The 25,313-nt window shown below is 55.4% G+C and overlaps 2 protein-coding genes across 2 annotated transcripts in view; one reads left to right on the plus strand and one right to left on the minus strand.

Moving 5' to 3' along the window:
• ABCA3 (ATP binding cassette subfamily A member 3) overlaps positions 1-18,245 on the minus strand; it is a 32,607-nt gene extending 14,362 nt beyond the window's left edge. The window contains 13 exon segments of the mRNA XM_039560048.1: positions 347-501; positions 1,243-1,372; positions 1,699-1,845; positions 3,009-3,190; positions 3,791-3,964; positions 4,793-4,913; positions 5,423-5,539; positions 6,227-6,486; positions 8,408-8,573; positions 8,710-8,837; positions 9,459-9,723; positions 13,118-13,219; positions 18,203-18,245. Of these exon segments, the coding sequence (XP_039415982.1) occupies positions 347-501; positions 1,243-1,372; positions 1,699-1,845; positions 3,009-3,190; positions 3,791-3,964; positions 4,793-4,913; positions 5,423-5,539; positions 6,227-6,486; positions 8,408-8,573; positions 8,710-8,837; positions 9,459-9,723; positions 13,118-13,171 (1,899 nt within the window). The 5' untranslated portion in view covers positions 13,172-13,219; positions 18,203-18,245.
• Positions 17,795-21,150, plus strand: LOC120410807 (predicted GPI-anchored protein 58). Its single transcript, XM_039560546.1, has 2 exons — positions 17,795-18,319; positions 21,118-21,150. The coding sequence occupies exons 1-2, from the start codon at positions 17,795-17,797 to the stop codon at positions 21,148-21,150; spliced, it is 558 nt and encodes a 185-aa protein (XP_039416480.1).
• Positions 21,151-25,313: the final 4,163 nt, after the last annotated feature.

The raw sequence follows: 25,313 nt of genomic DNA on the forward strand, positions 1-25,313 counted from the left end.
GTGCCAGGGCCTCCCCACCCTCCCAGGGAACAATTCCTTCTCAATATCCCATCTAACCCTGCCGTCTCTCAGTGCGCCCTGTTGTCTTGTCATTCCAGGCCCTTGTCCCCAATCCCTCTCCAGCTCTCCTGGAGCCCCTTTAGGCCTTGGAAGGGGCTCTGAGCTCTCCCTGGAGCCTTCTCCTCTCCAGGTGAACACCCCCAGCTCTCCCAGCCTGGCTGCAGAGCAGAGGGGCTTCACCCTCTGATCATTTTTGGACCCACCTGATAGATCTCACTACACTTCCCCACCTTCAGGAGCCCAGGTGCCTCCCCCAGGGCTGCCCCCTGCGCAGTGCCAGGCTCACCCCTGCATAGAAGTGGAGGTGCTCTTCCACAGTCATGTTGTCAAAGAGGACGTCGTGCTGGGGACACAGCCCCAGGCTGCGGCGGATCAGGACCATGTCCTGGGAGATCTCGTAGCCATTGATGTAGGCCTGGCCGCCCGTCGGGGAGTGCAGCCCTGCGGGGAGCGGGACACAGAGCCTCAGGGTGACCCCAGTGGCAAAGAGCCAGTGGAAAGGTGGAAGGTCCTGATGAGCATCCCCCCCCCCTCCCACCAGCTTTCTGCCAAAAAAGCAGAGCAAGTCTGTCTCCTGCTCAGGCCAGGGTACAACAGCTTCCTCCTGCCCACAGGGTGGGCTGCAGGGCACCCACAGGTGGGAACTGGGCCTACCAGTGCAGAAAGGAGAGGAACAGGCAGGTCAAACATGGTTCTGAGCTGTGCAGAGAGCCAGTCACGGCCCGGACAGAGCTCCAGGAAGGTCCCGTGAGCCCCCTGAGTTGCCAGGAGCAGCTCAGAGCAATAGAGAACAGGGAAGGACCATCAAAGGCCACTGTGTCCAAAACAGGTATCGTGGAGCTCAGCAGCTCAAGAATGACAAACACCTGTTCTACCTTATCTGCCTTATCACAGCAAAGCCTACAGAGAGCAATCCTCCAGCAGGTCCAGTCTCTTTTCAGGGCTCTCCAGCACAAAACCTGGCTGTCATTTCACCCACTGGCTGATCCCATTCTTGTGGAGGCCCGAGCAGGGACCCTCCATGCTCTTTCCATCTCCCTCTCACACTACCCTGGCACCCCTGACCAACAGCTCAGCAAACTGAGCTCCAAGGAAGATCAAAAACCCTGCCCACCCTCAGAGACAGGGTCTGGCTCTTCTTTGAGGGTCAAGTCATCAGTCCCTGCAGCAGGATGCTCCTACCTGTGAGCATGGACAGGGTGGTGGTCTTCCCAGCACCATTGTGTCCCAACAGGACGGTGATCTGCCCTTCGTACATGTTCACTGTCAGGTCCTTCACTGCCTCTTTTGTCTTGTTTCCCACTTTGAAGACCTGTGGAGATCACGTCCATGAGCTGGTGCTGCACTTCAGGCAAGTGCCTCAGCTCCATGCAGCAGGCAAAGCCCGGGATGCTCACGGGGCGTTAGCAGTAGACAACAGGTCTAATTCAGGGTAAATTCAGATGTCAACCAGTTAAATACAGATGTCACTGCACCTCTAAGTACCCAGCACTTCATCCCACCACAAAATGCAGCCAGCTCTGGGGAAGAGCCATACCCAGCCCTAGGGCAGCACGAGGATACAGAAGCTGCCTGCAGGCAACGAGTTTTACAAAACCAACACTGTGGTGTGTTTGTGCCCTGCTGGGCAGTCAGTACCTTGGAAAGGTGCTTTATTTTGATGCCTGACACGAGGTCAGCTGGTTCCTCCTCAATGTACTGACTCTTCAGGGCTTTCTCGGGGTCCTCCTCCTCCTCTTTCTCTTTCCCCACAACAGTCCTGGGCCGCCCGCACCAGTACGAGGGCTGATGGAGGAAGGGAGAGACAGAAGTCAGGCACAGGCAGAGGCCATCTCTTTTTCCCAGCCTTGGCCACCCTCCTCCTCCCACAGACGCCTCCCAAGGATCTCCCAGACCACTCTCCTTGGCCTGGGAATTGCCAACCAGCACATCTTCAGCAGGCAGGGCTGACGTGATGGAACAGCTCCTCCTGCCCTCCTGCCTTCCCCCATTTCTCCCTTGCAGCAGGACTGCCTGTGGTTACACAGCAGCTTCTCCCCATCTTCATCTCCATGGAAAAAATTTCACTGAGAAAAAAAATCACTCAGGCAGAAGCTCATCCCGCCCAGGAGAGCCCATGGATGACCACTCCCTCCAAAACCCCTGACAAACACTAATTACAGCCTGGGGTCCAGCTGCTGCAGTTACAGCCCCTTTTTTTGGCCTGGCCCTCTAGGAATGAAACTAAGTGTTTGGGACCTTAAATCCCCATGGGAATAACAATTCAACAATTCCAGGATGCAAAATCAGCTTTTGTCAATGGCTGCATCTCTGCTTCCCTGGTCTGACTGCAAGGAGTGAGATGCCGGAGTGAAACCACCCCGGGATGAGGAATTTGGAAGGGAGAAGGAAAAACCTCTCTATCAAATAACAAAGGATCCATCTCCAGTATCAAATAGAACATATCCTCTCTGCAGCCATGGAGCCACAGTGCCCACTGCAGCTGCAGCTGCTGATGGTGATGCCAAGTGTTTGGCTTGGCAGAGCGAGGGCGGCTCAGCTGACGGGGTGACAGTTGTCACCCACCCCTGGCACGTGGCGGCTGGCAGTGGGACACAGGCCACCCATGCCCGCCTGCATGGCAGCACTCGGGGGTGTCAAATAGCTGGATCTGATTGCTCACACCTGGGGTTTCTCTCCAATGCCTTTGCTTGGGCCTGGAGACATTAAACAACACCCTGCACGCCAGAAGTGCTGGGAGAGAGATTTAAAGCCAAGACGACCTTCATCCACAGTAAAAACCTACAGCTGCATCAGCCTTTAGTGAGGACATGCTGCACACCCCGTGGTTTTGGAGGCCAGATGGTGCCACCCTTGCCCATCAGACTGGCCTGCTGCACAGCACAGAAGTGGTGACTGTCCCCAGTGATGCCCCTCAAGCCCAGGGAAGGGGTGCAAGCAGTGCTCACCGTGAGGAAGAAGTACCAGGGCTGTGGCACACCGTACTCCCCGGGGAACACAGCCTCCACATACCAGGCCACCACGCCATAGAGCACCGAGTCCAGGAGCAGCATCCCCAGCACCTGGGCCAAGGTGAAGTTGTCATCCACGCTGATGGGCTTCATGAGGTCCCTCCACTGGATGCCAGTCCCTGCAAGGCACACGGGGCACTGCTACCTCTGCATCCCCAGGAGGACCATCTTCTCCAGGACTGGCAGAGAGCAGCCCCTCTGCCATCTCACTGCTCTGTAACCAGGAGCACCTGCACAGCTCTAGGATCCCTCTGCAGATGGAGGGAAAAGAGGCACTGACACCTCGAGGCTCCCCACCCCACCATGCTCCTTCCATGCCATCCTCTGCCACTGCCTGGGAAGAAATGATCCCTTCTCCAGCATCACCCCTCCATCACTACAGCCACTGATCTACTGCCAGCACTGAGTAAATGCACAGCTCTGCTGGAAGCAACAGCAGACTGCTTAAATTGAAGAAATTAAAGGAAGAAGGAAATGCAATGGTTCCCATCCATTAGAACAGAATTCCTTTGGTAATTAGAGTGAGGATGGCATTCTGCACAGCCCAGGGGCACGGGCACAAGTTTGGAGAGCCCTGCTATGGGAGCAATCAGCTCTACTTCGAAGCAGGAAAGTGCTTCTCCCTGCTGTCTTTCCACCAAGCCAGCCCCACCCCACCACAAACTCAGGCTGACAGGAAGGGGATGCTCCTCTCCCCAGGAACAGACGGCCCTACTCACCTTTCCCTTCAAACATGCCGATGAGCTGCGCCCCCATGGCCATGGCCACGTTGGAGATGAGGCAGGATGCCAGCTTCTGGCTGTGGGACATCAGGTCGTAGCGGGGCGAGATGAAGAAGTAGGGGATGTAGGAGAAGAAGTAGAGGAAGCCGCCAGCGGCAGCTGCGACGTTTGCTGCCAGGGCAGGGAAAAGTGAGAGGGAAAACGTCACGGTGATGCCACCCAGCATTCCTCACCAGCTTCCCATCCAGGGACGTGCCAGATTTGTGCACAAAGCATGGTTATGTGGGGGCAGGACAAGGACATGCCCACATCCCACAGCAAGGCAGGAGCCTGACCCCAACCCCATGGTGGGCAGCTGCAGAAGCCCCCTGTCCATGCCAGAGCAGAGTCTGGGGCCAAGCCAGCCAGATGAGGCCCTAAGACATGAGCTTATCATACACCAGGGCATGGTCTGGGTTGGAAGGGACATTAAAGACCACCTTCTCCCACCCCCTGCCATGGGCAGGGACACCTTCCACTATCCCAGGCTGCTCCAAGCCTCATCCAACCTGGCCTTGGACACTGCCAGGGACCCAGGGGCAGCCACAGCTGCTCTGGGCACCCTGTGCCAGGGCCTGCCCACTCCCATAGGGAACAATTCCTTCCCAATATCCCATCCATCCCTGCCCTCTGGCACTGGGAAGCCACTCCCTGTGTCCTGTCCCTCCATGCCTTGTCCGCAGTCCCTCTGCAGCTCTCCTGGAGCCCCTTTAGGCCCTGCAAGGGGCTCTGAGGTGTCCCTGGAGCCTTCTGTTCTCCAGGTGAACACCCCCAGCTCTCCCAGCCTGGCTCCAGAGCAGAGGGGCTCCAGCCCTTGGACCTGCTCTGGTTTGGGAAGCAACCAGTACCAACATCCTGTTCCACACACTGTGGGGAAAATGCAGCCAAAAATGGGAAGAAATGCCCCCTCCACAAGTCAAAGTGCTCAGTAACACAGGGAGGCAGCGTGGGGGGACTCACCTCGTGAGAAGAAGGTGCTCACCATAAAGTTGAAGGAGATGGAGGAGATGGAGAAGATGGCGAGGAAGGTGAACACCAGCGTGGGGTCACTGTTGGTGAGCACCGCTCCCTGTTCACTCACCTGCCAAGAAAATCTTGTGAAGCCCAGAGCTGCTGGAGCCAGCTGTGGCTTTAACAGCCCAGACCTGGGGCTGGAGACAAACTGGGATGGGTGAGAACACCCAGGAACTCCCAGACCACTCCAGAGGGAGGAAATACAGATTGTCCTCGTGTGATGCAGGGTCTAAGGGGCAGGGGGCACCCCGGCCAACACTCAGACAGCCCCCTCCTGCTTGCCATGGTGTGGGCACATGCAGAGGGGAGAGCCTGAGGCCCTTCAGAGGCTCTGGGAGCAGGGTGGTCCTGCTCTGCATGGAGTGTCCCTGGGGCTCCAATCCCCAGCTCCCTCTGGGGGGAGTCACCCCTGCCTTGAATGCAGCTGTGAGGCAGCACTGCCCACCTCGGTCCAGGAAACCCAAACTCCAGCCTTTGGAGGAGCCCTGGGATACCAGGACAGTCCCATGGCAGAGTGGCCCTATCATCCCTGTGCCCTGCCAGCACAGAGCTCGTGGCCTGGGGACAGACGCTCACCTTGACACAGAAGAGCACGGTGACGAAGAACACGGACACCAGGAGGAAGAGGAAGAACATGAGGAACCAGGCGCTCCAGTGCAACCAGTTGCTGAGGCCCATCATGTGCATGTACTCCTGTGGGAGGTCACGGCATCACCCAGGGCTGCACCCACACTCCCCGGGCATGGCTGGGGCAAGGCAGAGGTGGCTTTGCCCCGTGGCACAAGCAGGGAGGTGGCAGCCCCAAGTGCCACCAGAGTGGTCCTGCACAGCCACCAGCACGACGTGGTGTCCTCCACCTCCCTAAACGAGGGCTGCCACCACTGCAGGAGTCCCCAGAGAGCCGAGCTGAGCCCAAACCCAGGGCAGGGTGCCAGTGGTGCCACCAGGGCCACCCAGCACAGGGCAGGACACCCAACGCCTGGGAGAAGCCAAGCCCTGCTGTTGCAACCACGTGGCCGAGCTCCAGCCGCCCCCACAGCACACCCACATCGGGTCGCTACTCTCAAAAGGCAAAAACCTTCCTTCCCACAGGCTGAACTCTTGAATCCACAAACTCTGGAACCCACACGTGCTGCCCTCTCTCCTGGCCCAGGAGAAACACCATCCCTGTGGTCCAGCACCCCGGCTTGCACAGCAAGGAGAGCCCAGCCTCACGCCGGCAGCAGGATTAGCAACATTCTTCCCTGGGGCTCGCTAATCCGCTGCCATCCCCACCTCCTGCTCACTGGCTCTACACCCAACAGGGATTTTGTTCCTAATGCAAAGCCATCATCCATTGGGAACGGCTGCAGAGTGAGGGGAACACATCCCAGCGCTCACCTTCAGCTTCTTCTCCTTCTCGTGGACGACGGCGCGGACGATGTTGAGCGAGGTGTAGGTGAAGCTGAGCATGAGCAGCAGCGGCAGCTGGTTCTGGATGGCCAGGAGGAAGAGGTCGTTGACGTAGGCCGGGAAGGGGAAGCGCTGCACCACCACAGTGATGTTCTCCAGCAGGCTGGCAGAGCTGGCACCGGCGTGGTACTGCATGATGGCCCTGTCCACCGCGTGCTGCACCGCCAGGAATCCCTCCCGGAGATAACCTGCACGGCAAGAACCATGGGGAATAGAGACGGGTCTGGGGTTTGGAGGGACAAACAGCCTTTGTGGGAAGGATCACATGGGAAGAGGAACAGGGACTAAAACTGGAGTGCAGAGGAAAAGCAACACAAGCATCACTGTGCCACGGGGCACAGGGGAAGGATTGATACGACAGCAAACTCATGGAACCACTGCTTTGGGTTTGAAGGGACCTTAAAGCTTATTTTGTTCTACATCCTGCAATGGGCAGGGACACCTTCCCTTAGAGCAGGGACACCTTCCCCTAGGAGGAGCTGCCAGGAAAACTCAGTTCATGGTCGCTGTCCCACAGCACGGCTGTGACTTTGTACTGTGGAGATTCTCTGTCACCATCAACCACCACAAGCCACTGGGCTTGTGTTCCATCCCTTTTTCTTTTTCTTTGTAAACCAAGAGAACACACGTGTGGCTTAAACTTTTGTACATTAGAAAACGCTGAAAAAATTTTAATTTTCCAGTAGTATCTCCCAAGTGGGAAGGGACCCACCAGGATCATGGATCCAACCCTGGCCCTGCACAGATCCCCCAGCAACCCCACCCTGGGCATCCCTGGCAGCGCTGCCCAAACGCTCCTGGAGCTCTGGCAGCCTCGGGGCCGTGCCCATTCCCTGGGGAGCCTGGGCAGTGCCCAGCACCCTCTGGGGGAAGAACCTTTCCTTGATATCCAACCTAAACCTCTCTTAACACAGCTTTAAATAACAAAATAAACTTAAAATAGTTTATTTTTAAGTGGAATTGCAGCCAAGTGTTACCTGGACAGGAACTTAAATTCTCTTACAAAACCCCAAACGAACATTTTGAAAGTCAGTTGGTTAAAATGACCCACAGAGAGAGAAGATAAAAGTGGAAATATGAGATTGGGAACGTTGTTTGATATTAACTCATGTACTGAGCAAACACTCTGGGGCTCTGCTTTATTTACACACTGCGAGCAAAACCTGTTCGCCCACTTCCTCACCCTCACTCTCCCTCTCCCTGGACACTGCAATCAAATACAGAGGGAGAAATCCCACTGAGGGAAATATTTCCTTTGCCACCACAGGAGAAGTTCCCAAAAATCCAGTCCTAAGCCAGCGCCAGCTCCAGCAATGTCCCTGCTGGCTCCTGTTCTGCCAGTGGTTTGGCTGCCCTTAAACACCCCAAACCACAGAACTGCTCTATTTACTTTTCAAGTACTTAAGCAGCACAATAAACACTGGGCAGTTTGGATCGTGAAATAAAATTTCCATTAAAAATCGAAATGGGAAAAGATATTAAATTTTAAAATGATTCATGCACATAGAAATTTATTCTTATCCAACCCTGCTCAGGAGAGGTGCCCAGAGGCCAAACAGTGCCCATGAAGTCACAGGATAAAATATAAATAAAGGATAGCTATAATGAATATAACAAAATTGTAAATAAAGTTAAATTCTACCTAAATAATAACTCAATAAAATAAAGACATATTAATTAATTAAATATACAAATAAATATTAAAAAGGCCTATCGTTAATAATTAACATTAAATATTAATTTAAAATTGTGGCATTGTTTATATATGCCTAAAACTGAATATAAACATCTACACAAATACATAACCATTTAACTATTTATGTATTCATAAAGATTTCTATGTAAATTTAAGACTTTTAATATCTATATAAATATTTAATATTTAATCACTTGCTTGTATTTATATAAAATAAATATATGCTTATATAAATAAATACTTAATTGTTTGCCTTATGCATAGATAAACTTAATGCTGGTATAAATATAAATCAACACTTCCTTATAATTAACTGAATTTAATAATTTCTTTTAAATGAGCCTATTTCTTTAAAAGCTCAGAGCCTGCCAGGTGCTGCAGGAAGGTGACCCCACGTGCTCGGCCGTGCTCACCCGGCGTCCCCCCGTCAGCAAACTTGGCCTCGCGGGGCCCGGGCAGCTGGAAGAGGGGGAAGAGGTAACTGGTGTGCCAGTCCCGGTCCAGGTTGGGGTTCAGCCCCGTCTGCTCGCTGCGCGGGGCGTTCCTCGGGCTGTACTTGAAGCGCAGCTCATACTCCACCTGCAAGGAGCACACGGAGGGTCAGAGGGGGGTGGGACAGACGGCAGTGACACCTGGATGACACCTGGGTGACACCTGGGTGACACCTGGGTGACACCTGGAGGGGGGATGCTGTCCCCACCTTCCCCTCGCTCACCTGAAGGGGCAGCGGGGCCGAGCTGTGCGGGAAGCGGTGCCGGAACACGACGGCGGCCAGGACGCTGCCCGAGCGGTTGTCCAGCCTGACGTACTCCTCGAAGTCCCGCTCCGAGGTGAAGCCCTGAGCTGTGGAGGGGAAAACGTGGAGATGCAGGAATGGGGCACAGCAACGCACTATGGATGGGTGCTCAGCCATCACCAGGAGCATCGTTTGCTCCAGGACAGGAGGGACGTGCCATGCTGGCTGTGAGACACGGGGCAGTTACACAGGATGCTGCCCTGTATCCTGGGCATGCAGACATTCCTCCTCCCTGAAAGCAGGAGTCAGCTTTCCCACAGAAAATCCTAACAGTTTGGAACACCAAGTGCTAAAATTTTCTGTGCCAAAAGATTTCCAAAAATACTCTTTCACAGGGAAGCACTGCGACTTTCTTTAACTGGTTTAGGGTGATATTTTTCTAGATGGAAACTGCAATAAAATGAGACCAAAAAGCAACTCAAAATCCTGTCATTTTAGTGGGGGAAAAAAATCAAACTACAGGCCTTGAAATTCTGAAAAAAAAAGTGTTCTGGGAGCATAAGGATTTAGAATTGGTCACAGAATGGTTTGGATTGGAAGGGACATGAAAGACCATCCAGCTCCAAGCCCCTGCCATGGGCAGGGACACCTTCCACTGGACCAGGCTGCTCAGAGTAAAGATTCACACCAATTTCTGGGGTGGAAGGGGCAGCCCCAGCCCTGCTCACCTTTGATGTTGATGGGCAGAGCTCTCTCCACCGCCTCGGCGATGCTCCGGACGGCGCTGCTGTTGGAGGGGACATAGGCCAGCTCCCAGGGGTTGCTGGCATGCCGGGAGGAGAAGAAGCTGGGCAGGTCATCCACAGACTCGGTGGGGTAGAGGGTGGCGTTGGGGTGGCTGACGGAGTGCACGCGGTGCCGCAGCGCGATCAGGATGGCAGCGAAGAGCAGCGGCAGGCACACCTCGATCACTGTCACCAGGATCTGCCGCTTCTGCGGGGCAGGGAAAAGGTACAAAGATGGGGGTAAGGCTATAAAATACATTATATGTCTATATATACACAGACATCTAGATATCTACCATGGTATGTGTCTATACACGGATACCTATCCATATATAGCACACTCTCTCTCTCTCGATAAAAAAGAAGCGCAAACACAGAAGGTAGATGAGCACAGTAACGAGGTTCAGGCCATGAGAACACCACGGAGCAGCAGCATTCTTGCATTCCACAAGGTTTCACAACCTGGGTTTTTCCAGAGCCCAGGAATGATGCTGTGCTGGTTCCCACATCCTTCAGGACTCTCCAGCCAAAGTGTCCCCTACCCTAAGCAGTGCTCCAGCTCAAATCAGCCTCCATTAGAGCCTTCCTCACCACGTTGCTGGGTTGAATGACCCAGGCTGGTCCTTTGCTCCTTCCCCGTGACCTGGGGCTCTGCCACGTGCAGCAACGCTGCTGGAACCAGTGAAACTTTTCCTGCAGGAGCTGAGTTGCTCCAGGCAGCTGGACATGGGATCTGCATCCCAGGATGGGGCCCAGCAGAGCCTCCGGCTACAGGACAGCTGCAGCACGGCAAGCACACCCGTGGGCATACCCAAGCCACTCCTGCACTGCACACAGTGGCTCATTTTTTCTTTCTTTTAATTGAGGCTCAAGCAACTGGAGAATGAACTCAAACCCTGCACTCAGGAGGGAGCATCATCCATCAATTCCCCCAGGGCTACCTCTCCTGCACAATTCCCCCTAGCTAGTAACACCCCCCACCAACACAGGTTCATTAGCATCGACCCAGGTCAATTAGCATTTCAAACTGGTGTCCAGGGGAACTGTGGTCATCTGAGCAACCTGGTCTAGTGGAAGGTGTCCCTGCCCATGGCAGGGGAGTAGGAACAAGATGAGCTTTAAGGTCCCATTCAACCCAAAACATTCACAATTCTGCTATCTCTGACCATGGGGCCAAGGGGAGCGCTGGTCCCAACCAGCACCATGCAGCACACCCGCCTCCCTGCAGTCTCACTCCCCTGATGTTCTACTCCAGTGCCAGGATGTGCTGAAGGATTCATGCTCGCAACATCACTGTAAAGGTCAGGCTTGCTCCCAAGGAGAGTAGCAAGCACCAGGCTGTTCCCATTGGAAACTGCATCACCCATGTGGGGAAGGAGTGGAGAGGGAGGCACAGAGCTCGGCTGGGCACACCATGGTTCACCATGGGCAGGGGGGCACAGCTTAGCTGAGCGCTTGGTGCAGCAGCCAGGCAGGTCCAGGGGAGGAGAGCTGAAATTTGGACCTGTGTTGCCTTATTTCACTGGCCCAGAGAAGTTGTGGCTGCCTCATCCCTGGAAGTGTCCAAGGCCGGGTTAGACAGGGCTTGGAGCAGCCTGGGCCAGTGGAAGGTGTCCCTGCCCTTGGCAAGGGAGCGGGATGGGTGGTCCCTTCCAATCCAAACCATTCTGGGATTCTGTGATTTCCTCCTGCAAAACAAGCTGCCTTCACCCCAGCCCAGGCTCAAGAGCAGCACAGCACACTCAGCCTCAGCCACAGCCACAGCAGTGACAGCTCAGAGATGTCCCTGGCCACAGGGGTTCATGGCTGCTCACTCAGAGCACGTGCCTGGAGCAGCAGCAGCAGCAGCATTAACCTTTTCTGAGGCCTCTGGCTAATTTGGGCTTCACAAGACGTGGGGATTTTCTACCCTCCCCTTTGCCAGGCTGGAAAGAGGAGCACCACTAGGAAAGAGGAGCACCAACAGCTTTCGTCTCACAACTTTGCTGTCTCAGCAACTGGATTGTATCCAGCAGCCAGTGGGCAGAATCTCCAGTGGGGCAGGTAGGGAGCCCTGAGCACAGCCTGGACATCCTGGGGAGGGAGACAGCCCCACAGGAGCCAGGGTGAATGGGATCTTGGACAGTGTTTCCTTCAGGGGATGGTACAGGGACTACGATTACCCTGGCTCTCAGCACCCACTGCCAAAGCCAGAAGCACCTCTTGGGGCTCCCCGTGGGAGGAACAGTCCACAGCCAGCCCTAGCAGCACAGGCAGGAGGCAGCAGCTCCGGGCAGGCAGGGAAAAAGGAGCTTTCCCAACAGCCACGCTCATAAAAGCGAACGCTGCAGATGTCTGATGGGTTTATAATGCAGCCCTGGCAGCCCAGCTGCCTCCCGCTGATTTACTATCGTACTAAACCTCTCCCTATCTCCTGGGCTGCCTCCAGAACAGCTCTCTGCCTCCCTGAACTTGCAGGCTCATACACATTCACCAGCCCTGCAGCAGAAGCCATTCAAGCGGTGTGTTCCAGAGGTGACAGGGATACTCATCCATAATCACCACCTCCGCCTGGCCAGAGCAGCTCAGGACGAGCCACATGTGCCAGCATCCATCCTCACAGCAGGGTGGGGGTGACTTGGGAGCTCTGTGTCTTTATCAGGAACAGGATTTTAGCTGTGTCCCCGCACAGTAAACCTAAGTCAGCTTGTGGCCTTGGAAAACCCGCCGAGACGTGTCCCCACTCTGGAGCACACCCAGAAAACGACGCTTTTCCCCTGCAGAGAGGATGGGGGATGCTCCTGGCTGCAAATCAGCCCTGCCACCAGTCCCTTTTGTCCCCTCCAAGGGCTGCTCCTTGTTCCGTGCCTGCTGGAAGGCCGGGTGCAGCCAGCACTTCCCTCTTCCTTTGGTTTATTTTTACAGCAATGCCGTGCTGAGCTGCAGACGGGTAGTTGAAAGCGTAAAGCCAGGCTGCAGCCAACCCTGCTCCGTCCTCTTCCCCCGAGCTCTGCCAGGGCTGGCCCCGGGTCCCAGAGGAGCCACAGCATCTGCCTGGGAACACCCACACGCTGCTTAAAGGGGCTGCGGCCTCGGCCAGCACCAGCCGGGACCTGCCGGCCCTGACGTCCACAAATCCCTCAGCACCGCCCAGCTGCCACGCTGGGAGGTGGGCTGGCAATGGGTGCCAGTGGTTTAATATTTTTAAGACCTCTAAAAGCTGCTCCTAAGAGTGGTAGAAAACAATGGAAGGGAAAAACCCCCAGGGCTCCAGCGGTTTTGGAGGCACTGGCACTTCCGGAGGAGGCTGCGCAATGAGACAGCTCAAAAAACCCCACTGTCACATGGGTGGGTGTGTGGGTTACCCTGTCCCAGGAGAAGGGGAGCTACGCTCATGGCCAGAGGGCAGGCCGGGGACAAGGAAACTGAGCACATAGCACAGCCCATAAGGTAACACAGCTCAGCACAAAAGACACCACATGCACGAATAACCCAGTCTTCCTCCTAGAGATGCCCTGTGCCCACGGGGGAGGTTTCCTGGAGGAGCCAGAGGCTGGGCAAGCTCTGCTGTACCCCCATTTAGCGGTGTCAGAAGCGGCCTCCCGGGCGCAGTGCCAGCCTACCTGCAGGATGTAGTTCTTCCAGAGCAGCAGCCCAAACTGCCTGAGCACAACCATCCTCCCATCAGAAGGGGCCCAGCGCTGCCACCGCCGCTCCGCAGGACCCTGGAAGAGAGGAGAGAGCCGTGAGTGCCAGGTGCTGGTGGAGCTGGGCAGCAGGAGGGCAGCGCCCCACACCCCATCCAGCCCAGGGCAGCTCTCGGCTTCCAGCCTGGTGCCACAGCAGCTGGCTTGACCCCAAACAGGGCAAAATAACCACTGTGTTCCATCTCCTAAGAGTAAGAGCCCCTGGTTTCTGGCATGGCTGTTCCCAGCAACGGAAGCTGCTCTTTCAACACCCAACCTGGGTCCTTCCCAGCAGCAGACAGGAACAGCTTTCCTCGAGCTGCAGGAGCACAGGGTTACAGAACCGCAAACAGCAGCCCCAGGAAGGCCGTCAAACCCCTGGCAGCCCATTATTTTGGGATGGGTGGAGATTTCAAGTTGTGCCTCCACCTCCTGCCGTGTGAAGGGTTGGTTCTGCAACACTGCCAGTGCTTTCCCAGCAGAAACTCTCCCTCGGAGAGGCGAGCATCAGAAAAGGGTAGGGAAGCACAAGAGAAGGTCCGTGCGCTTGAGGACGATCCCCCGCCGCCTCCTCCCCCTCTCGGGAAGCATCCGCCATCCCTTCAAGTTGTTTGTGTCTCCATTTGCAGTGGCATTTCCTGACAGAGCACTGCTGTCCCATCAGGAGACATCAGGGCCAGGATTTTGGGCTTGCAGTGCGGCACAGAGAAGGAAGGGGCAGCCCTGGTACAAGCAAAGCCTCCTGCCCGCACTGCCGGACTCTGGGCAGCCCCCACCGAGCAGTGCCAGCCTCTGAGCACGGCACATCCCGACAGGATCACAGCGGGCAGCTGCTGGGGTCAGCTCCGAGCCATGCTCCGAAGCCTGGCAGCACTGAAAGCTGCCCAGGGACACGGATGGGCACACGACCCACGAGCAACGCCCTGGCAAATGCTCCACAGCACATTCTCCAGCCCTGGTTGGGATGGTATCGGCTCCTTGGACACGCCTGGCACCCAGCAACCTCAGCAGGGGTTTCAGGGTGGCACAGTAAGAGGAGGGGAGGGTGCTGACCCAGCCTGCCCGACCTTGGCTCCCAGGCCGGTGCCAGTGAATGCACACAGCGAGCACAGCTCCGGTGGCAACAGAGCTGCAGCAGGAGCAGCTGAGACCCACGCAGGGCTGCAGGCACAGCAACACCTGCCTGCCTCACCTGCTCTCTGCCACCAGCTCCTTGACCTCTGCAGGAGCCTTCTCCTGCCCTGGCAAACACCCTCCCAGCCTCAACCCGAAACCCAGGAGCCTTCTCCTGCCCTGGCACACACCTTCCCAGCCCCAACCCTAAACCAAAAGCCTTCTCCTGGCTTTGCAAGCACCTTCCCAGCCCCAATGCTAAACCCAGATGTGTTCTCAGAGCACGAAAAACCCGCCTTCTCTTTGCCACTCCATGCACAGAAGACAGATTCCTACAACAGTAGGGACATCTGTGTTCAAGGATCTTTCTCCAGGCAGGAGAAAGCAGAAGAGATCTTACACTTCAGCCCCAAAAAGTCCACCAGAACCCCCGCTCACAGCAAGCAGGAAAGGAATAGCAAGGGAGACTTGGCAAAGGAACCTTCAAGCGCCTCACAAAGTGCCATGTCTCCAGCTGACCTCTGGTCCACAGGATCCCTTAGCAGGTCCCCCAGACCCACACACACATACCCCACACAGCAGCACCTGAAACACCCCCAAATAAGCCCCCCTGCCACTGAGCAGAAACCTTTGTCATGCACCCCCTTGAAGGAATCCGGAGCAAACCAAGGGAATCCAAGCTGTGGCTCACTTTTAAGAGGATGAATGCTGCAGGTCAGGCAGGAGCAGGCTGCTGCCCTCGCAGAGATCCCAAATCCTGCTCGCCCCGCCGCACCCTCAAACTCAAGCTGCCCCCCCAACCACCCCCGCAGGTCTTACGGCTGCTGCTGGGAAAATGTCAAGCAGCTCTTGGGTAACACAAACACTGTGCAAAGACAGAAAACTCCGTTATTGCCAGTAAATGCTTTCCAAGTTTTTAAGTGTTCCAAGAAAACCCATTCTGGACCTTTTGCTTGCTGGAGGATGAGAGGAGGAAGAAGCTCTGTTGCAAAGGCTCTTACTGAATTTGAGAGCAAGAATGGTCTTCCAGGCTCTGGCATCCACAAAAATGATTTTTTTTTTCCAACCCAAAAGAGAAACCTGTTTTGGGAGGTGCTGCCTGGATCAGCCCCGAGATGCCCATGACCAGAGGCAGCTCAGGCAGGGCCCAGGGTCCATGTCTGGGCCCACGTGCGGCAGGAAGGGAGGGTTGAGTGCCACCAGTTGATGATGACCTCGGAGGCACCAAGGTGCCTCTCAGGAGGACACGGGCAGCACACTGGGCTGTCCTCGCCAGAGATGCTCCTGCCTGACCTCAAGCACTACAAGACAAGACTGAATTTCCCACCAAGAGGCAGGGCCAAAGATCTGGGGGAAGAGAGAGGTGACCACCACCAGCTTCTGCGAGAACAACCCAGTTCCTCTCCCCCTCACTGGAAATACCCTGCTCTCTGCACCTGCCCACAGCAGGAGGAAGGGTCTCCTGAATACATGAGTGTGGACTCACCCTGGCCATGCTCAGGGAGGTCAGCGAGGGAGGAGACACTCCTGCCTGCCCACAGCCTGCATGGGTGAACACAAGACTGGTCCTCACCACCTGGTCCCCACCAGCCCCTGTTGCAGTGCCAAGCTGTGCTGATAACGTGGCAGCACCAGCTGCCAGCCTGGACCGGAGCTGTTCTGCTGGTGGACTTAGATGAGGACAGGCTGAGGATCGTCAGGGATCAAAGCCACAGCATCCCACCTCCTGACCCACTTCCACACTGCCTTGCTGCCGGGAGGTGGCTGTGCCCGGCCGCCGCCTCAGCGGAAAGGGCTGAGCGAGCCGAGCAAAGGCCACGTGCTCCCGGGTGCTGGCAGTTATTTTAGAGCACACACCGCATTTCTGCTCTTCTGATGTCCCGTTCCCATAGAAACCAGCCCTGGAAATGGCAGACGTTGCCTTTTTTAATATAAACCCAGCGTTTCTCCCTGCCGGTTGGCACAGACACCGTGTCACCCCTATAAGACGAGCTGCCAGGTGCCTGCACCTCCACGGCTGTGCTGAGGAGCACGCGGTTCCTGGGGTGGTGGCATCAGACACCTAGCGAGGGCTGTCAGTCCCTGGGTACTTTCCATGCTGTAACTGGAGCAGGAAATTCCTCTCTGCTCTCCACAGTGTCTGTGTTGGAAATTAAAAGCACAAGCAGCCATAGCAGGGCAAGGACTTTTTATGGCCGCTGTTTTCAGGAAGAGCGAGTGATTTCCGACACGGGCACATGCAGAAAGTCCCGGGTCCTGCAAAGAGCAACCAGGGCCAGCAGCCACCAGACCGGCCAGGAGTGTTCAGTGACACACAGCAATCACTACTGGAGTGTTTTCACCCTCTCAGTGTTCACAGACATCTGGGAGTCACGATACAGCCAGACCATAAAAACCTCACCTTGGTTGTGCAAACAGCAGTAAAACTTTCTAAGAGGCTGCAAGGCTGGTGGGGTGCTGGGTGCTGCAGGGACCAGCGACCTCGCAGCCCTCTACAAACCCAACACCCAGTGCCCAACAGATACGTGAGTCTGGGTTTGACCCAGACAGGAACTTCAGCTTTGAAATAAAGAAGTAAACACAAATAGAGCTGGGGCTGGATCCTGTCTGCAGAATGCGGGGTTGGCTTGTGCACAGCTGCTGCCCTGCAGTGGGAGTGGGTCAATGGGCACAGGGAGCCTGATGGGCTCCATGGTTGTGTCTGTAACAGCCTTTGTGCTGGAGCAGCAGCAGGAGAGGGGGGACAAAGCTGCCGCAAGAGCTGGTCAACCCCTTTGCCTGAAAAACAACATCACTGGTTTGCCCAGCGAGTTTGCGCTTGCCCATAAAACAATAAACTGCAAATTCACTGGCCTCGTGGATTTAGCAAAATAACAAAGTCTGGAGCCCAACACATGGGTTTCTCATGGACCCTTGTACAACCCTGCTCCTGCCCTGCACTTGCCCAGTGGCTGGACAGGACAGGACACCCAGACAGCTGTGAGCAGAGGACAGGGGGATCCCTTCTGCTTCTACTTGGTTTTGAACACTTCCAGGGATGGGGACTCCACCACTGTCCTAGGCAGCCTGTTCCAGTGTCTGACCATGCTTTCCATGAAGAAATTTCCCCAATATTCAACCTAAACCTGCCCTGGCACAACCTTAAACTGTTTTCTCGTGTCCCATCGCTTGTTCCCAGGAGGCAGAGCCTGACCCCCACCTGGCTGCACCCTCCTGTCAGGGAGTTGTGGAGTGAGAAGGTCCCTTCTGAGCCTCCTTTTCTCCTGACTGAACCCCCCCAGCTCCCTCAGCTACTCCTCATTAGACTTGCGCTCCGGCCCCTTCCCCAGCTCCGTTCCCTTCCCTGGACACGCTCCAGCCCCTCAAGGTCTGTCCTGGCATAAGAGACCTTCTCATAACGAGCCAGGGCCCTGGGGCGCAGCGGAGCCGGCAGGCGCCCCCTCGGTCCCCGCAGCCCCGTGTCCGTTCCCCGGCAGGGAGGGATGGCCGAGCTCCCCGGGGATGCCGGCGGGTCCCAGCCAGGCGCAGCCCCCGCGGCTGCCGGAGCGCGGCCGAGCATCGCCGGCGGAGCCCGCGCGGCGCCGCCTCCATCCCGCGCCTCCATCCCGCCGCACCCCGCAGCCTACGGGGGACGGGGCCCGCGCAGGAGCCACGGCCGGCATCGACCCCGAGCCGCGCCGGAGCGCGGAGGCGGCAGCGGGAGGAGCCGGCCAAAGGCCCCGGCGCTGCCGCAGCTCCGGGCGGGGCCGCCCCGCCGACCGGCCGAGAGGCCGCGGCCCCGCGCATCCCCCGCCCCGCCCGAGCCCCCCACTCCTGCTGCCATCACCCCCCGGTGCCCAGCACCCTCCGGCGCCCATCTCCCCCGGTACTGGTGGCGGTTCCAGCGCCCATTCCCCTCCGCTCACTCACCGGGCCGGGCGGCTCCGGCTGCGGCTCCGGCTCCGTCCGGCCCCGCCCGCGCCCGCCGCGGGACCGCCCGCACCGCGCACGCGCCGGGAGGGCGGGACCGGGCGGGACCGTGAGAGGGTGAGAAAATGTGTGTGTGTGTGTGTGTGTGTGTGTGTGTGTGTGTGTGTGTGTGTGTGTGTGTGTGTGTGTGTGTGTGTGTGTGTGTGTGAGTGTGTGTACACGTGTACGTGTACGTGTGTGTATATACATACATCTGTGTGTGTGTGTGTGTACATCTGTGTGTGTGTGTGTGTACGTGTGTGTGTGTACATGTGTCTGTGTGTACATCTGTGTGTACATCTGTGTGTGTGCATGTGTGTGTGTACATCTGTGTGTGTGTATGTGTGTACGTGTGTGTTTGTGTGTGTGTGTGTACACATCTGTGTGTGTACACATCTCTGTGTCTGTGTGTGTACATCTGTGTGCGTACATGTGTGTACACATCTGTTTGTGTGTGTGTTTGTGTTCATATGTATGTGTGTCACTGTGTGTGTGCCCGTGTGTGTGTGATCCTGTGTGTGCATGAGATGTGTGTATTACTGTGAACATGTCTGCGAGGTGTGTGTGTACACATCCCTCTGGCTGTGCATTCTCTGTGGGCGTACACACCCCCTCAGGCATTCCGTGCACTGGTGTGTGAGTGCACACCTGGACGTTGCACAGCTGTGTGTGCATGCACTGGGCACTGCACATGTGCCAGGTGTGTGTGTGTGTGTGTGCACAGGGCGTTGCACAGCTGTGTGTGCATGCACTGGGCACTGCACGTGTGCCAGGTGTGTGTGTGTGTGAGTGCACGCCTGGGCGTTGCACAGCTGTGTGTGCATGCACTGGGCACTGCACGTGTGCCAGGTGTGGGACACACACATTCACACGTGCCCACTTGGACACCCGCGTGTGTGCAAGCGGCAGTGTGTGTGTAGGGGTCTGTGTGTGTGCAAGGGGCCGTGTGTGTACGTGACAGGGCTCACACACACTGTGCGGGGCTGCGGCTGTGAGTGGCCGTGGTGGTTCCGGGTGCAGGGTCAGTGCTGCCATGTCCATCTGTCTGTCCACCCTGCTCCTGGATAGCAGCACTCCACACCGGGCCCTGCCCTGGTGCCCCGGTTTTTGGAAGCAGGTGCCAGCTCCTGTGCGTGGGAATGCGGCACTCCCGGGCCACTCCAGGGGTCAGGTGGAACGTTCCAGATAAGGATGAAAGTGCCGACGGTGGAGTGGGGTCACAGTTGCTGCTGGCTGCCTGCCCTGCCCGCCCTGCCCACTGGCTGCCAAGTTGGCAGGAGAAGGTGCTGCTGGTGCTGGGAACACCAAAGTGGGGAAAGTTAGCACAGTGTGGGAGAGGGAGGAGGAAGAGAAGGGTGGGGAGGTGGGACTGCAATGGGGACAAGGACAGCCATGGCTCGAGGCAGCTTTACTGAGCAAGGGGCACGGGGTACCCCTCGGGCAGCTGTCTGGTGCTGTGAGTGCTGGGGGGGATTTGGGCTGCCCTAGTGAACCCAGCCTGCTCCAGGCCATGAGAAGCAGGAGTGTAGGCCACCCCCCACCCACTGCTCTTTTCCATATGATAAAGAGAAGGAATTCAGGCATCAGAACAAGCTGCTGAGAGAAGTGTGGAGTTCCTGGAAGTGTTCAAAAATCATGTAGATGTGGCACTTGGAGACATGATTTAGTGGTGGAGTGCTGGAGTGCTTGGCAGTGCTGGAGAAACAGCTGGATTTGACCTTAGAGAGCTTTTTCAACCTAAATGGTTCTATAATTCTATGATTCTATAATTTTTTGGGATCTCCGTGTAGCTGAATGCCACACTGATGGCTTTGAGTGTGACTGCTTTGGTTCTCTGATCTTGGGGGTTTGTAGCCGCTTGCTGGATCCTGGCTGGCCCTGGGAGAGGAGGAAATGAACTGAGAACAAGGGCAAGGGTGAAGGTGTCTGGGTATGGGAGCAGGAATCAGCAGCATTGGTGTTAAAATGAGGCCTGTACAAACAGAGAGTGGCACTCGTGACTGCACTGCCGGGACCCCCTGAGCTGGGAGACCCCGCTCTCCACCTTGGTGCCTTTGATCCTGGCGATGGCCAAAGCTGAGCTCTGGCTCCCCGGGGCACCTGGAGCGAGTCACAGCTGTGGGTCTGGCCCCGGATGGGGTGCTTGCAGTCGAAGTTGTGTCTAGCCTGTGCCCAGATCCCATCTCCCACTGGGCTGCACTGGGAGAGGCCCAGATCCACTGCCCATATTCAGAGCTGCAGCTGGGAGCTGTGTTCCTGCCCTCCCCCACCTGGTTCCACAAACACCAGAGGAACTGAAGCTGCCTGCCATGGGTGACTGAGCAGCCACCAGACCACAGCAAAGCTTCCCTGCTCACGCTCGCATCCTTAGCAGCATGCAGCAAAGCTCATTACAGTGCTCGGAGGCAGGAAGGAGCTGCCTGGCTCAGAGTTGTCCCTCAGCAGAGCCACACGAGTGTTTTGAGATGTGGATAATGCAGGTTGGCCAGGCATAGGGATGGCACGTGTGTTCCCTCCAAGCATGGCCTGGCTGAGGGCTCGTCCTCTCCTTGTTTTGCCTTCCTCCATCGTGTGTCACCCTTCTGCATGGCACCCTGTGGTGGCCGCCTTGGCAATGGTGTGGTCTTACCCAGCATCTGCGTCATCACAGGGCCCCTGGCCATGTCTCAGGTGATGACAGCAGCCAGCTGAGTAGTCACAGGTAACTATGGGCCTGGGGAGGATCTGGGACAGTCATTGCCTGCGGTGACACGCTGGAGCCTCATGTCAGCCTGGGCTGAGCCACCTGTCCACACCCCTGCTCAAGCCTGGGTTTGATCCTCCCCAATTACAGCTGCCTCAATTCTCCCTGTGACCTTCCCTGTTGCCTCACGCAGTGCCTCTCCGTGCCTGCCTTTGAAGGAAGCTGAGCCATTAGATCAAAACAAAAATCTTGCCAAAGAAAGTATTTGCAGGCTCCTCATGGCTCCTAAGAAGACAGGAGATGTTGCAATGAGGTGCAGTGGCATCGCAGTGACTCAGCTCACACCCAAGGCTGTGAGTGTGCAGGAGACTCAGCAGGAACATGGGAGAAACCCAGAAAAAGGCAGGATCAGGCAGTGAGGAATCAAGCAGTGGGGATCAGGCAGTGGGGAAGCACTTGCCTGGGGCATGTCCCTCTCTGAGCTCTCACATCAGCCCCTGGAAGGAAGAAGCAGCCCCTGTGCCAAACTTGCCAACCCTGCTCCTGCTGCTGGCATCTGTGTCCCTGAGATCATGGCTCAAGCTGTTCTCCACCACCTTTCCTTGTTGGCTGTTGTCACTCCCATCTCCCATGGGGTTATTCCCACGGGGCAGCCACAGGGGCCATCCTGTCAGCAGCAGTAGGGATGTCCATCTGGACTGCTTCAGATCACCTGGGTTCAGAAACCCCAGCCCTGCTCACCCCATACATGGTTTCAGGGTTTAACCTGTTTTAAAGGTGCTGGCTGGCTCAGGAAACCATCTTATCTCTGTCCATCAAGGACATCAAGGACCTCCCCTTGCCCATCCAAACAACACCCAGAATGCAGGACAGGTTGGCAGGGGCACTGTGGGGGAGGTGTGCCGGTGAGTCCCCAGGGCAGCCATGCCAGCGTGGGCCTGGCAAAGGGTGCTCTGGCTCCTCATCTCTCAGCTGGCAGCCAAATGCAGACATTTGGAAAAGGAATTTGGCTAAGTAATTCCTCCTCCAGTTCCTCTGCTCTCCCCACAGCCCTGGCACCCTGGACCCTATCCAGGCAAGGATTTTGTCTGGGATTCACTACTGCTGTCCTTGTGCAACCACATCTGCATTGCTCCTTGCCCTCCATCCCAGCCTCTTGCTGCTCCCTGCGATGGAGGAAGGAGCATGAGCAGGGCACACACCCCATGATGCCCAGTGGCACCTTCCTCCAGAGCAGCCAGTGGCCCAGGGACATGCAGCGAGGGCTTCCCTGGACATCACATCCCGTGAGCCGTGGGAAGGGACAGACACACCGACTTCTGCTGAGAGCATTTTCCATCTTGTCCTCATTTCTTCCCATCCTTAACTTGCTGCAGTGCTGCATGGTGCTGCCCTGGGACTGGCATTTTTTACCCTAGACTGTTATTGCCTGTTGGAGTGAAAGCTCCTCTGGACTCAGGCCCAGAGGGAAGCCAAAGCACAGGGGTTGAATTAAAACCTTTGGACCAGTTGAGATACGTGAAGTCACACCAAAGTGAAATAGAAATATAGATATTTAACTTTTAGTAGAAATATATGGTAAGTGCCTTAAACATTAAAAAGATGTAGCAGAGACCTTAAAACACAGTTTTTACTACAGCAGTGTTGCCTTTTCACAGAATTTCTTTACTTTAGACAAAACATAGATAGAACTGTACTGTTCACATTTTTTAGAGTGTTCACATAAACAATAAGAGCTGATAGAAACTGTATCAGCTGAAACTGCAAATCTGTGTAATACCTATGTACACTTGTGTAAGATTTACAACTGTTAAAATTAGACCAGGATAGGTTAAGAAAAGAAAAACTAGAATCGTGTGTTAATCTTATTGGTCAATTAACAAATGCAATCCATACTTCTGTAAGAAAAAACTTACAGAGAAACTAGAGCTAGAAGAAGCAGCTGTTTTCTGCCTGCTGTTTGCTGTTGCTGCTTGGCCTTATCATGTAACCCCCTTGAACTCTGCCTTCAAGAAAGCTGTGAGACTATGAATTAAAGAACTCAGCAGAACAGCAGCCTCCTCTGCTCTCTTACCCTGGTCCAGGAAGGAAAGGTATCCCATCAAAAGCCCAACAATTGTCCAGGAGTAAAATGCCAGGATGGTGGTTCCGATTAAAGTGGGTGAGTGGATCCAACAACTTCTCTTGTTCCCCCCAGACTTGCCAAGGACCAGATCTCTTGGGCTTCTTTTCCCCAGGGTGGATTCCCTCTTCCCTTTCACCCCAAGGCATGCCAGCTCGCAGGCCCCCAATCTTGGCTGCCACGTTGGAGTCTCCTGGTGTATCACTTTGCCCTTTAAGTGCTGGGGAGATGCACAGTGAAACAGACTCCCCTCGCAGTGCTCAGACACAGGAAAATCTCCATGGGCCAGGAAGGATGACATGTGAAGAAGCTTTCCAGAATACCTGCTGCTCTTCCCAATCCCTGCTCTCCTCAAGTGTGATTTCCCTGGCACTGCTCTGCAGGGAGCTGGCACAGTCTCTGCCCACACCAACCTCCAGCAAAGTGTCCCCAGAGTGTCCCTGCTCTGTCCCTATGTCTCTGCTGGGGGTTACAGAGCTCCGTGCCCTTGACAGACCTTGGAGGAGACGTGGCTGGGAACTTCAGCTACCATTGCTCCTCTGTGCCTGGGTGAGCCTCCCGCTGTGGTGGGAGCTGGGGAGGCAGCATGGCCTGGGACACATGGGCAGGCTCTGCCTGCACTGCCCAAAGGCAGCCTGGTTGTCCCCTCAGCCCAGAGAGGCAGCTGGTGTCCCCAGGGCCACTTCCCACGGGTGTGCCAACAGCCAGGACCTCTTACAGCTGCTGGATTGGACCTGGCAATTTGGAGCTGAAAGGGTTCCAAGGCCTCTCCCAGGACTCTAGCATGGCTTCTCAAGAGCCATCACTTCAGGATCCAAGCGGTGTGTAAATGAAAAGGAACAGCCTCATTTCATTAAGAGGTTGAAGAACCGGCAGCTTTGGGCATTCTGTCAAGCTCAAAGATCTCTGCCAGCACCTAAATCTGGTAAGTCACATGTTTGGGCTGCTGGCAGTGTGCTGGGAAGCCAAGGGTGAGATAAGGGAGACATAACTGAGCTGGCACCAAGAAAACTCCTGCAGGGGGGAGATAGGGATCTTTCTGTTGCCATCCCAGCTGTCTGCACTTTCCCAGAGGGCACAACAGCACAGACTTGGAGTGGGACTCAATGATCCTTGTGGGTCCCTTCCAACTCAGGATATTCTGTGATTCTGTCAGACCATCCTCAACACACAAAGGCCACAGGAAGACAGGTCTTCTCCTAAAAATTCATACTTTTCCCTCTTCGAGAGCAAGGGAGGTTAAAAATTTACCTAACCCACTGCTTTAGAGGAAGCTGGAACAGGGCAGGCACTGGTGCTGCTCAGCGAGGGCAGGCAGGTTGCTGCCTATGGGGGTTGGATTTCAGCTTACAGATAAACCAGAGAAACTTGGGGGATAGAGGGAGCATCTCCAGGAGAGATGAGCTCTGGCTAAAGGAAAACAAAAGTGGGGTGCAAGCCCTTGAAATGAAACTGTGGGAAGGGTTTTAAATGATGGACAGTGGGGGAGGTGTGTGGGCAGTGGGACAAGGAATCATCCAGAGGTAAATCCTTCCCTGAGGGTGGTGAGGCCTTGGCACCTCACCCGAGGACTTGAGAGCTGAAAGGTTCAAAGAACCAAAGTTTGACCTCAAGATCTGCTCTGTCCTGCCCTGCTCTCTAGAGGCTCTCCAGGAGCCAGAGCCCTCTGCAGCCCAAAATCCAGACTGGTTTTCAATGCCAGAGGTAGGAAAGGGGGAGCAAATTCCTGCTGAGACCAGGCAAAAGTGCAATGCTGCAGACACAATCCCCTATGGAGTGACTGCAGGCACCCAGCTTGCCCTGCTGATGCAAATTACCAGTTATGAAATGGAGAAGTTTGTTAATTATTTCCCTTTTCATCTATTTATTATGGGTTTCTTTTTTATTGCTAATCATTACTTTCAATACAGCACTGAAGAAGGATGGAGGTTTTTGTTCTCTGATTCTGGCTTGGTGACTCTTGAAATAAATCTTAAAGAATTGCCTTTTCTTGCTATTTTCTGTCTACCTTTCCCTATCACTGTGTTTTCTCAGTTTTTCTTGTCTTTATGGCGTCTGACTTTTTAAAGCACCCTGTATTTCTGTTTACTGAACGGATTCTTCTCTCCCCAAATTGAATGTAATCAGGTTGTGATCACTGTTCCCCAGGCAACCACCGACAAAATTATAGAGCTATGATCAAGAATTAACATCTTAAGGAAGTTAAAAAAAAATAAAATGGTAATTGGAAGACTTTATAAATCTGCTGAACCAAGGCATTCCCAGCT

This window comes from Corvus cornix, chromosome 14 (genome assembly GCF_000738735.6).
Source record: "Corvus cornix cornix isolate S_Up_H32 chromosome 14, ASM73873v5, whole genome shotgun sequence".
Taxonomy (NCBI): domain Eukaryota; kingdom Metazoa; phylum Chordata; class Aves; order Passeriformes; family Corvidae; genus Corvus; species Corvus cornix.

What these genes read in the sequence shown, in the direction of transcription:
- LOC120410807 (XM_039560546.1), top strand. Translation starts at nt 17,795, where the DNA reads ATGCCGGCGGGTCCCAGCCAGGCGCAGCCCCCGCGGCTGCCGGAGCGC. An exon ending in CCGGGCGGGACCGTGAGAGG is followed by an intron (nt 18,320 to 21,117) that starts GTGAGAAAATGT and finishes TGCCTCACGCAG; the next exon opens with TGCCTCTCCGTGCCTGCCTT.